Source organism: Chlorocebus sabaeus, chromosome 19 (genome assembly GCF_047675955.1).
Source record: "Chlorocebus sabaeus isolate Y175 chromosome 19, mChlSab1.0.hap1, whole genome shotgun sequence".
NCBI classification, from domain to species: Eukaryota; Metazoa; Chordata; class Mammalia; order Primates; family Cercopithecidae; genus Chlorocebus; species Chlorocebus sabaeus.
In genome coordinates, this window is record NC_132922.1 from 21,614,090 (window position 1) to 21,627,296 (window position 13,207).

General features: G+C 48.2%; 1 protein-coding gene across 5 annotated transcripts in view; it reads right to left on the reverse strand.

The window, feature by feature from the left end:
- Positions 1-13,207, reverse strand: part of EMID1 (EMI domain containing 1) — a 53,027-nt gene that overhangs the window by 16,146 nt on the left and 23,674 nt on the right. For all 5 annotated transcript variants that reach the window (XM_073006838.1, XM_038007648.2, XM_007975287.3 and 2 more), the window contains exons 6-13: positions 12,364-12,484; positions 11,997-12,047; positions 11,823-11,912; positions 11,103-11,249; positions 10,069-10,158; positions 9,871-9,923; positions 9,318-9,380; positions 9,172-9,216 (exon numbers count right to left, since the gene is read on the reverse strand). In XM_073006838.1, the coding sequence (XP_072862939.1) occupies positions 9,172-9,216; positions 9,318-9,380; positions 9,871-9,923; positions 10,069-10,158; positions 11,103-11,249; positions 11,823-11,912; positions 11,997-12,047; positions 12,364-12,484 (660 nt within the window). The remainder of the gene's footprint in view (positions 1-9,171; positions 9,217-9,317; positions 9,381-9,870; positions 9,924-10,068; positions 10,159-11,102; positions 11,250-11,822; positions 11,913-11,996; positions 12,048-12,363; positions 12,485-13,207) is intronic.

Consider the following 13,207-nt stretch of genomic DNA (forward strand, 5'->3'; position numbering starts at 1 on the left):
AGAAACTGGAGAATATTCAACCCTTAAAATAAGGGAATAGCACTAGGTAAAATCCATATACTTACACCTTTTCCTTAGAGGGTGCACCCCAGCCCTATCAGCCTGGCAAAACAGAGCTTAAGCAGAAAGTTTCAGTTTTATTGGCCTGAGGAGTCAGAGGTTGAGGTTGCCAGAGAAGCAAGCAATTGATGAGAAATACTGGGAAGCAGGGAGCCACAAGTGCGGGAACTAAATCTGTGTAAATGTTCCTTTTTAACACTTGGATGGTCCCTGGATTGCCCTATCACAGGGCAACACTCTAAGGAGCCCAGTGGGGGAGAACCAACAGATTGGTAGAACTGACTAAAATTGCCAAAAATTGTCCACCATGTAGGAGACAGAGTTTTGAGTTCAAGTCCAACCAAGTTAGAGGTGCTTGTGAACACCTAAAGCTTTCCAATGAAACTCCAGAACCGCCATGGCTTAGGAATAAAGACTCTATCTCAGGATTAAGGGATTTTTCCTAGGACTAAGAGCAAAACCAGAGATTCTCTCTGATAAAGCCTACAAGTTAGCCTCTAAAAGAGCAAGATGACCCATCAATAATTTAACTGTTCTAGAATAAAACTCAATACTCTTCAGGAGATGCTAACAGAATTTAAAGTCTTTTCAACATATTACCTCCTTTGTCCAGTGTGCAACAAAAAATTACTAGACATGAAGACACAGGAAAATGTGACGCATATTGAAGAGAAAAATCAGCCAACAGAAATAGATCCACAGCCAACCTAGATGTTAGAATTAGCAACGGAGTTTAAAATATTTATGATTAGTGTGTTAAATAATCTACTGAAATTGATATCATGGGTGATAAGATGGAGAATTTTAGGAGAGATATATACATTGTAAAAAAGAATCAAATGGAAATCCTGGAAGTGAAAATGATAATACTAGAAATAAAAAATTATCAGATGAAATTAATATAAGATTGGACGCAACAGAAGAAGTAAACAATCAACTTGTACGTAGGCCAATGGAATAATTTAAACTAAAGTACAGAGACAGCCTGTAGTCCTAGCACTTTGGGAGGCCAAGGTGGGAGGATAGCTTAAGACCAGGACTTTGGGGGCAACCTGAGCAACATAACAAGACCCATCTCTACTTTAAAATGAAAAAACAAAAACCAAACAAAAAACCAAGCCAGGTGCGGTGGTGGGCACCTGTAGTCCCAGCTACTCAGGAGGCTGAGGTGGGAGGATTGCTTTAGCCTAGGAGCTCAAGACTGCAGTGAGCTGTGATCACGCCATTGCACTCCAGCCTGGGTGACAGAGCAAGACCCTATCTCAAAAAAGTAAAATAAAGAAAAATAAAGCACAGAGAGACAAAGATTTTTTTGAAAACGAACAGAACTTCAGTGACTCCTGGGAGAAAATCAGTGGCGTTCCAGAAGGACAGACTGGAGGGCAGAAACGGAAAAAAATGTTTGAGGAGATGTTGACTTTTTTTTTTTTTTTTTTCCAAATTTGATTTAAAAACAAAACAAAACAGACTTCTGGGTTCCAATATGGCATGTAAAGAGCTTAGAAGTTGTTGGTCGGGTGCAGTGGCTCACGCCTGTAATCCTAGCACTTTGGGAGGCCGAGGCAGGCGGATCGTCTGAGGTCAGGAGTTTAAGACCAGCCTGACCAATATGGTGAAATCCCGTCTCTACTAAAAATATGAAAATTAGCCAGGCGTGGTGGCAGGCGCCTGTAATCCCAGCTCCTCTGGAGGCTGAGGCAAGAGAATCGCTTGAACCCGGGAGGCAGGGGTTGCAGTGAGCCGAGATCATACCATTGCACTCCAGCCTGGGGGACAAGGGCGAGGGTCATCTCAAAAAAAGAAAGACCTTCGAAGTTGTCATTCCAACTTAATAACAAGTAGAAAGTTGAAAAAACTGAAAAATCAACGGCTCTTCTTAGATCTGTTGGAGAAATGAGGCCATAGGCAAACCACTGCCCCCAAAGCTGGAGAGGCAAATCCAGACTATCACAGCTTACTAAAGCAGAAACCCACAAGCACAAACCTCCAGAGGAACCAGGGCCAGGATAGGAAAACCTAAACTGTAATTGATGAACTTCTAGAGGCTCCGTGTAGACAGGTCTTAGGGTTAAAAACTCCAGGGGGACCCAGTCATAGGCCCACATCCCTCCTTTGGTGAGTTTTACCTCAAGGAGCTCTACGAGGCCCTCACAGTGAATATCAGAGAAAAATGCCTTGTCCTTCCAGCAGGGGGAGGAGATGAGGCACCATTTTGAAATAGACCAAAGCATTCTCTTCTGAACAAAGCCTACCTCAGGAGAAACTACTTTACCAGATCCTAACCTGTTGGGATGATCGGACCCAACACCAGCTCATGGGGGCAATAAAGTCCTGCAGAGTCAAAGGAATGGGAAGACAGTTTGAGAGAGAAAGTGGGTCCAGGGGGCCAACACAAGTATGGAGGCTGTGAAGGCCCTGAGCTCTGGGAGCCTACGCTATTTATTGGTGATCAAACAAAGAAACAGGTGGTGAGGATGCAGGGGTTGAGAGAAAGCAATGCATCAAGCACATGATTTACAGCTGTGACAGTCTAGCATTTTCTTTGCAGCATATGGAACATGTTCTGCTACTTAAGGTAATGGGAGTGCTAGAAGCAAGCAGCCAGCAAGTCTAGACACATTCCAGAGGCCACGAGGGGTTTTATGCCCTGAGCCCTGGATTCCATCCAAGTCACGAGGGGTTTTATGCCCTGGGCTTAGACTATGGTGCGGCAGGGTAGCTTTCCACCCTTTAGCACGGAGTTTGGTGTTCCAAAGGCCACAAGGGGTTCTTGACCCTGGACATGTTCCAAGGCTCTTTTATGTTATGTCAGACATGCAAGTCCCGCCTCAGCTTCTCTCCCAAAACTCAGCTCTCCTCCCAACACTAACCACCCTGGAGGAGGTGAAATGCCCACTTCCAGCTCCCTCTAGTTTCCATGTGAAGGAAGGGAAATATCCAACTCTAACCCCCTCTAGACAACCTGTCCCACCTAAGAGGAAAAACAACCCCCAAACAAAAACAAAACAAAACAACAACTGAGACACACTGGTGAAGTTCACAGTCCAAGGGCACAAGCTCATCTAAAGACTGAGATCTAGGCTGGGCACAGTGGCTCATACCTACGGTCCTAGCACCTTGGGAGGCCAAGGTGGGCGGACTGCCTGAGCTCAGGAGTTCAAGACCAGCCTGGCCAACATGGTGAAACCTCAACTCTACTAATATACAAAAAAATTAGCCGGGTGTGGTGGTGGGCACCTGTAGTCCCAGCTGCTTGGGAGGTTGATGCATGAGAATCGCTTGAACCCAGGAAGCGGAGGTTGCAGTGAGCCAAGATCGAGCCACTGCACTCCAGTGCCTGGGAGACAGAGTGAGACTCTGTCTCAAAAAAAAAAAAAAAGACTGAGATCTAATCATAGGACTCCAGAACACTTCCCTTCCCCCATACCTTCTCACTACATTACTAAAGGCCTATCTACTGCAGTTCTTTTGAACGGTACATTATGTCTACCTTCCAGTGAAAAATTACAAGGCACACTAAAAGGCAAAAACACAGTTTGAAGAGATTCAACAAACATCAGAACCAGCATCAGATATGGCAGAAATGTTCAGATTATCAGGCCAGGAATTTTAAAAATCTACGATTAACATGCTAAGGGAATTAATGGAAAAAATAGACAACCTACAAGAAGAGATGGAGTATAAGCAGAAAGATGGAAACTCTAAGAAAGGCCTGGGTGTGGTGGCTCATGCCTATAATCCCAACACTTTGGGAGGCTGAGGTGGGTAGACTGCTTAAACTCAGGAGTTTGAGACCAGCCTGGGTAACATGGTAAAACCCTGCCTCTACATTAAAAAAAATAAAAATAAAAAAGAGAAAAAAAAAGATATTCTAAGAAATAATTAAAAATAAGTGGTAGAGATAAAAAGCACTGTAACAGAAATAAAGAATGCCTTTGATGGGCTTATTAGTGGACTGGACATGGCTGAGGAAAGAATCTCTAAGCCTGATAATATGACAATGGAAACTTTCCTTTTTTTTTTTTTTTTTTTTGAGACAGAGGCTCGCTCTGTCGCCCAGGCTGGAGTGCAGTGGCCGGATCTCAGCTCACTGCAAGCTGCGCCTCCCGGGTTTACGCCATTCTCCTGCCTCAGCCTCCCGAGTAGCTGGGACTACAGGCGCCCGCCACCTCGCCCGGCTAGTTTTTTGTATTTTTTTTAGTAGAGACGAGGTTTCACCGTTTTAGCCAGGATGATCTCGATCTCCTGACCTCGTGATCCGCCCGTCTTGGCCTCCCAAAGTGCTGGGATTACAGGCTTGAGCCACCGTGCCCGGCCGACAATGGAAACTTTCAAAACTGAAATGCAAAGAGAAAAAAGGCTGAAATAATAGAACAGAATATCCAAGAACTGTGGGACAACTACAAAAGACATAAATATGCATAATGGAATGCTAGAAGGAGAAAAGAGAAAGAAACACAAGCAATATTTAAAGTAATAATGACAGAATTCTCCCCCCAAAAAATGTCAGACACCAAAACCACAGATCTAGGAAGATTAAGGAACAACATACAGGATAAATGCCACAAAATGACACATACGCATATCATATCCAAACTTCAGAAAATCAGGCTGGGTGCAGTGGCTCACACCTGTAATCCCAGCACTTTGGGAGACCAAGGCAAGAGGATCACTAGAGGCCAGAAAGACCAGCCTGGGCAACATAGTTAGACCTTGCTTCTAAAATTTAAAAAAAAAAAAAAAAAATGGTCGGGCGTGGTGGCTCATGCCTGTAATCCCAGCACTTTGGGAGGCTGTGGCAGGCGGATCACCTGAGGTCAGGAGTTTGAGACCAGGCTGGCTAACATGGTGAAATGCTCTCTCTACTAAAAATACAAAAAATTAGCTGGGCGTGGTGGCAGGTGCCTGTAATCCCAGCTACTTGGGAGGCTGAGGCAGGAGAATTGCTTGAACCCAGGAAGCGGAGGTTGCAGTGAGCCAAGATCACGCCATTGCACTCCAGCCCGGGCTACAGAGCAAGACTCCGTCTCAAAAAAAAAAAAAAAAAAAAAAAAAAACAATTAGCCAGGTGTGGCATGTGCCAGTAGTCCCAGCTACTCGAGAGGTGGAGGCGGAAGGATCCCTTGAACTCAGAAGGCTGGGTGACAGAGTGAGACCCTGTCTCAATAACAATAATAGTTTTTTTAAAAACTTCAGAGAATCAAAGATAAAAAATACTGAAGAGAAAACAGAAGGAAAAAATATCTTTCTTGCAGAGGAGCAACAATAAGAATTACATCCAACTGTGCAGAAACCATGCAAGCAAGAGAGTGGAGAGTAATACACAAAGCATTGAGAGGACAAAAACACATCAACCTAGAAATCTTTTTTTTTTTTTTTTGAGACGGAGTCTTGCTCTGTAGCCCGGGCTGGAGTGCAGTGGCCGGATCTCAGCTCACTGCAAGCTCCGCCTCCCGGGTTCACGCCATTCTCCTGCCTCAGCCTCCGGAGTAGCTGGGACTACAGGCGCCCGCCACCGCGCCCGGCTAGTTTTTTGTATTTTTAGTAGAGACGGGGTTTCACCATGTTAGCCAGGATGGTCTCGATCTCCTGACCTCGTGATCCGCCCGTCTCGGCCTCCCTAAGTGCTGGGATTACAGGCTTGAGCCACCGCGCCCGGCCCCTAGAAATCTTTACCCTGAAAAATTATTCTTCATAAATGAAAGGGAAATGAAGACTCTCAGACAAACAAAAAGTGAGGGAATTTCTGTCACTAGATCTGCCTTGTAGGAAACATTAAAAGAAGTTCTTCAGCAGAGTGCTTATTTTATTTTATGGAATGAAGTGTTGCCCAATTCTAGAATCACAAATAAAGCCAACTGGGAAAAAATAAAAGGAGTTCTTCAGAGAGGACAAAAATTATATGTCAGAAACTCAGATTTTACATAAAGAAAGGAGGAGCAAGGCCGGGCATAGTGGCTCACGCCTGTAACCCCAGCACTCTGGGAGGCCGAGGTGGGTGGATCACCTGAGGTCGGGAGTTCGAGACCAGTCTGGCCAACATGGTGAAACCCTGTCTCTAATAAAAATACAAAAATTAGCCAGGCAGGGTGGTGGGTGCCTGTAGTCCCAGCTATTCGGAAGGCTGAGGCAAGAGAATTGCTTGAACCTGGGAGGCAGAGGTTGCAGTAGCAGAGATTGCACCACTGCACTACAGCCTGGATGAGACAGCAAGACTCCATCTCAAAAGAAAATAAATAAATAAAGCCAAAAAAAAAAAAACCAAAAAACAAAAAAAGAAAAAGTGTGGCAGACAAAAATAGGAACAAAGAACAAGGACAACAAATAGAAAATAGTAGCCAGGCATGGTGCCTCACACCTGTAATTCCAGCACTTTGGGACACCGAGGCTGGTGGATCACAAGGTTAGGAGTTAAACACCAGTCTGGCCAAGACGGTGAAACCCCATCTCCACTAAAAACACAAAAATTAGCCGGGTGTGGTGGCAGGCACTTGTAGTCCCAGCTACTCAGGAGGCTGACGCAGAAGAATTGCTTGAACCCAGGAGGCGGAGTTTGCAGTGAGCCAAGATCAAGCCACTGGACTCCAGCCTGGGTGACAGAGCAAGACTCTGCCTCAAAAAATAAAAAAGATAAAAGCAAATAGTAATACGATAGCTATTAACCCAACTATATAAATAATCACTTCATTTATTTAGTTATTTTTTATTTTACTGATTGATTTATTTTTTTGAGATGGAGCCTCACTCTGTCACTCAGGCTGGAGTGCAGTGGCGGCATCTTGGCTCACTGCAACCTCCACCTCCCAGGTTCAAGCGATTTTCCCATCTCAGCCTCCTGAGTAGCTGGGATTACAGGAGTGCACCACCACACCTGGCTAATTTTTGCGTTTTTAGCAGAGACGGGGTTTCATCATGTTGGCCAGGCTGGTCTCGAACTCCTGACCTCAGGTGATCCACCTGCCTCCGCCTCCCAAAGTACTGGGATTACAGATGTGAGCCAGTGTGCACAGACTATTTAGTTATTTTTTAGAGGCAAGGTCTGGTTCTGTCATTCAGGCTGAAATGCAGTAAAGCAACGATAACTGTCACCTTCAACTCCTGGGCTCAAGCAATCCTCCCAGCTCAGCCTCTCAGGTAGCTGAATCTACAGATGCACACTACCACATCCAGCCAGTTTTAAAATTTGTTTTATAGAAACAGGGTCTCATTTTATTGCCTACTCTGGTCTCAAACTCCTGATTTCAAGTGATCCTCCTGCCTTGCCTCCTGAAGTGCTGGAATTACAAGTGTGGGCCACTATGCTGGGCCTCAATAATCACTTTAAATGTCAATGGCCTAAATACAGCAATTAAAAGATGAGGATTGTTAGAACGGACCAAAAAACAAGACCCAACTATATGTTGTCTACAAGAAACTGACTTTAAATATAACCAAAAAACAGGTTAAATGTAAAGGAATGGAAGTTAACTGGGCACGGTGGTACATGCCTGTGGTCCCAGCTACTCAGGAGGCTGAGGTGTGAGGATTGCCTGAGCCAGGGAAGTTGAGGCTACAGTGAGTGATGATTGCACCACTGCACTCCAACCTAGGTGACAGAGAAAGACCCTGTATCAAAAAAGAAAAAAAAAAAAAAAAAAAAAGGAAAGGGATGGAGAAAGATATAGCATGCTAACTCTAATCAAAAGAAAGCAAGAATAGCTTTAATTCTAGAAAGAGAATTAATTTTAGAAAGAGAAGATTTTAAGTCAGGCATGATGGCGCACACCTGTAGTCCCAGATACTTGGGATGCTGAGGCAGGAGGATCACTTAAGGCACTTCATTCACTATGTGCCCAGGAGTTTGAGTCCAGCCTGGGCACACAGGGAAACCCTGTTTCTATAAAAGAAAAAAGGAATAAAAAAGTACTCAGTCCAAAAGAAGACAAGAAAAGAGAAGGGAAAAAAGAAACACAAAACAGAAGGAGTAAATAGAACATAAACAGCAAGATGGTTAACTTAAACAGAACCATATCAATTAATTAATCAATTATACATATCATTAAATATAAATTAACTAAACAGTCAAACTGTTTTTAAACAGCAAGACCCAAGTCATATGATGCATTTCTTTTTTTTTTTTGAGACAAACTGTCGCTCTTATTGCTCAGGCTGGAGTGCAATGGCGCAATCTCAGCTCACTGCAACCTCTGCCTCCCAGGTTCAAGTGATTCTCCTGCCTCAGCCTCCTGAGTAGCTGGGATTACAGGTGCCTACCACCACACCAGGCTAATTTTTGTATATTTAGTAGAGATGGGGTTTCACCATGTTGACCAGGCTGGTCTTGAACTTCTGACCTCAGGTGATCCACCCTCCTCGGCCTCCCAAAGTGCTGGGATTATAGGCGTGAGCCACAGCGCCTGGCCCACACTTTCTTACATTTAAGAAAATTTATATACATATTTTGCGGACAGGGTTTTGTCATGTTGCCCAGGCTGGTCTTGAACTCCTGAGCTCAAGCGATTCACCTGCCTTGGCCTCCCAAAGTGCTGGGATTACAGGCGTGAGTCACCACACTGGGCCATGATGCACTTTAAATATAAAGTTACAGGTTGAAAGAAAAAGGATAAAAAAATATATAACATGCAAATGCCAAGCATAAGAAAGCTGGTGTGCTATTAAAAGCACACAAAGAAGATTCAAGACAAGTATTATCAGATATAAAGATATTAATTTCATAAAGGTAAAATGACCAAGGAGACATTAAAAGCCTAAATGTGAATGCACCTAATAACAAAGACCCAAAATACATAAAGCAAAATTGACCATATTAAAGAGAGAAATGAACAGATCTACAATCAGAATTGGAGAGATAGAGTGTAAATGAAATTCAGAGTCAAAGAGACAGACATGCAGAGGGAAAGAGAGAGATACAAGACACAGAGAGCCAGAGTGAGAGAGACAGAAGCAGCCTGATCCAAAGAGGACAATGAGTCTCAGAGACAGGGAGCATCTGAGAATAAATGACAAAACAGGGAGGATCAGAAGCTCTGGTTGCAGGGGATGGAGTCAGAGGAAGAATCTGGGACTATGGGATCCTGCAGGGATGATTGCAGGATAGACAGCAACACTTACCTGCTGCCCAGCAGAGCCTTGGGGGCCAGGCTCCCCACGCAGTCCCTGTGTAGGAGGAGACGAATGGTGTCAGCTGTTGAGGGCTCTGACCTGGGGCCCTCAGGACTCCCCAGAATTCCCCCACCTGGGGCCACCTGAGTACTCACTCTCTCGCCTTTCTCTCCTGGGTGGCCAGAGATTCCTTTGGGTCCAGTTGGGCCTGGGGGTCCCTGAGCAACAAGACAGGGCCTCAGTCTTGTGTTGGGGCAGGATGGAGGAGGCAGGGGCTTGGGAACAGAGGTGTTGGGGGGAGGGTGCTCTAGCTTGGTCTGGGCCTCTGGGTTCTTCACCATACACCAAGCACACAGCAGTCAGTTCATACAGCTCAGTGTTAAAAGATCTGATCCTGGAGTCAGATAGTCCCACCACAACTCACGGAAGTTGCCATGTGCTGGCCACAGCCCTAGGGCAAAAATCTCCACTTTTCTTGGTTTTAGGTGATAACAATACATGGTTTTCATTACTTGGATTGAATAAGATTTATGGAAGGTAGTTTGCATATTAAGTGCTCAATAAATACTTACTGAATGAATGAATGGAAGGATGAATGGATGGATGGACAGATGGATACAAGGGTGGATGATGGACAGATGTATGGATGTATGGATAGATGGAAAGATGGACAGACACATGGGTGAGAGTACAAGGAGAACTACTCACTATGTGTCCAGGACTCCCAGGGACACCTGTGGGGCCAGGAGGCCCAGGGGGACCTGGAAAAAGACAGGATGTCCTAAGGGCCAGAACAAAGTACAATCTCAGGAAGTGCCCCATCAGCTCCCTCCTGACAGCCCCAAACCCTATTCCCTCTGCCATCTATCAACTCCACCCCTTACCCCAGGCCTAGACTCAACTTACCCATGGGCCCTGGAGGGCCTGGAGGCCCAGTGGGTCCCCGGGGCCAGTGGTTGTTGGTCTCAGTGAAGGTGTTGGACAGCAGTGGGTCTCCTGGGTGAGCAAAGATGATGAGTGAGTAGAGCTGGGTAGAGTGGGGTGGTTAATCTTCACCTGCCACCTCTGCCAAGACAGCTTGGACTGCCCCACGGGGCAGCCTGCAGCATGGCTGGTACCACCTGGGCACCTGCTCCCAGGGTGAGGAGTGTGGAGAGTGTTGGTCTCGCAAGACCAGGAAGCAGGGAGATGTGGGTTCTAACCCCACTGCAACCTAGCTGGTGACATCCAGCAACACTCTCCACTTTTCAGAGCCTGTACTGTCACCTGCCAAATGGGAATGACAATAAAAGAAACCATTTATCCACCACCTACTGTGTGCCAGGCTTCTGTACATGGGTGTTACACAGCTCTGGGAGGCTGGCACTGTCATTGTCCCCATTGTATGGATAGTGAGATGGAATGAATGCTGGGATGGCAGAATGAATGAATGGTGTGCACCAAAGACACGATGGAAAAGAGGCTGAAATCTGGCGCTCCACACTCTGACCCCTGGCAGTCCATGGGCAGGTCAGGCTGGGCTGCCAAAGGGAAGAAGCCAAGGACATGCATCAGGGCCTGGAGGAGGGGCCAGGCCTGTGGCCTTGGGAGCTCAGAGCTCGCTTCCTGCTGCCAGGTCTTTTGCTTCCCAGTGCTCTGAGAACTGGATTCCAAGGCTCGGGATGGCCTGATGCCTGGTGGCTCTAAGCACAGGTTCTGGAGGCAGCCCGTTTGAAGCCGTTCCCCTACGCCGGGGCTGTGGGACCCTGGCAAGCCACCTCCCCTCTCTGGTCCTCAGTGTTCCTCATCTGTAAACACAGGAGGACAACAGCGCCTGCTGGAAGACTGGGTCACACCTGGCCTACCATGAGCAGGGCTGGCACACAGAAGGCACCTGGCAGATGGTAGCGGGCACTGTGCTGATGGCTACTCCACCCCCACCTCCACCTGCAGGAACTCACCATGCTGGGAGATCCGGGCGTGGGGTGGCCCAACAGGGGTTGGGGGCCCAGGGGGGCCAGGAGGCCCTGGTGGCCCAGGAGGTCCCCTCTCTCCAGGGGTGCCCACAGCTCCAGCCCGGCCAGGGCTCCCTGGGGGGCCCTGTGGACCTGCAATGGAATCACAGGGATTTGTGGGTATATAGGAGGCAGGGAGGCCTAGGGTGGCCTTAAGCGACAGGACAAGGCAGCCTGGAGTGGTGGGCATGAGAGAGGGCCCCACAGTCCACAGACCTAGGCTCCCTGGTTGTCTAACAGGGGGATGAGCACAGCGCCTAGTCCTCCACCTCATCCAGGCTGGGTCTTCCTTCCTTGGGGCTCCCAAACCCCCAAAGTCCCTCACAGAAACCCTGGTCACATGAGGCAAGCATTGCTGCTTCTCCTCTGCCCAGCCCTGCTCCCAGCAGTCTGGAAGCTCCAGAAGGGCAGGGACATGTCTGACCCCACGCAGTGCCCAGCTCAGAGCCTGCTAAGTGTAGGTGCCCAGGGAATGTGAGTCGAGTGAATGTAAGAGAGGATTTCATGGAGCCCAGGTGTGAGCGGGGCACTCCCTGGCGGGGTATTGAGTGAAGAGGCAAGCAGATGAAAGGGCCCAGGCCATCCTGGCCATGTCAGGAGCAGGGAAGGGCCCACCTGGTGGGGGGGTGGCCAGAGGAGCTGTGGAGCAACGTTGCGGGCACTCACCTGGTGGGCCTCTCATCCCCATTGGGCCCCGGCTGCCGGCATCTCCCTTGGGGCCGGTGGGCCCGGGCAGCCCCCGAGCACCGACTTGGTCTGGGGGGTAAAGCATATCAGACTGGCAGCTCCAGATCTGCTCTTGACCCCCACCCTGGCCCCAGCCCCCCTACCAGCACCTACCATTTCGGGGAAGCAGCGGGACCCTCACACTCTCTATGGCTCCTGGCAGCCCTGGGGTAGGGGGGTAGGCAGAGGTCAGTGTCCCCGCTGGGCCTGGAGGAGGGAGGCTCATCCAGAATCCCCACTCCCAGCTCCCCCCGACCTCCAGGCAGGGTCTGCTGGGGCTGCTTGGTCTCCAGGGACTGCAGGTTTCAGGAGTCCCAGGAGACGGTCCTCTTAGGCGGGTCTAAGAAACGGGAAATGGGAAGACTGAGGCCCACTAGAGGGTTAAGTTGGGAGTCAGTGACAGGGTGGGGACCAGAATCCCACTTCCCCAATTCCCAACCCACTGCTCATTCCCACAGGCAAGTCTGAGTCTGACACTCACCCGGGAGGCCTCCATCTCCGGGGCTGCCCTGGGCAGGAGGAGGGCCCCAGAGTGGGGCAGGGTCCTCAGGGGTAGCTGGTGTTGGAGGCGCTGGCTGCTCTATGTCAGCCAGCATGGCCACCTGAAGAGGAAGACAGGGACGGGGTGGGTACTAGGGTCTCACTAGGACCCCTCCCTATTTTTTTTTGAGATAGAGTTTTGCTCTGTTGCCCAGGCTAGAATGCAGTGGTACCATCACAGCTCATGCAGCCTCAACCACCTGGGCTTAAGCGATCCTTCTGCCTCAGCCTTCCAAGTAGCTGGGACCACAGGGACGCACCACCACACATGGCAAATTAAAAAAAAAAAAATTATTTGTAGAGACAAGGTCTCGCTATGTTGCCCAGGCTGGTCTTGAACTCCTGGGCTCAAGCGATCATCTTGCCTCAGCCTCCCAAAGTGTTGGGATTACAGGCATGAGGCAAGGTCTCACTAGGGACAGGCCAGCCAAGGGACCTGGTGTGGGAGGCAGGAGGCACATAGCCAGCAGGGCCCAGCTTGGAGTGGAGCCCCAGGCTCGCAGGGGCACAGAGCTTCATTAGAAGTGACAGTGTTTTTCAAAGCACACGATTCATAACACGCATTATGGAAGTCATTGACACCATCATTGCCATCGAAGTTGAGCTTTGTGACTGTCATGGTGCTTGCTGGGCCATGCGCTTTTTTTCTATGCTTATCTACAAATAAGAAGCTTTTCTTGATTTGTTAAAGCACCACAGGGTATGGCTGGAAGAGTTTCACTAATATTTTTTTTTTCCAAGATGGAGAGTCTTGCTCTGTTGCCCAGGCTAGAGTGCAGTGGCGC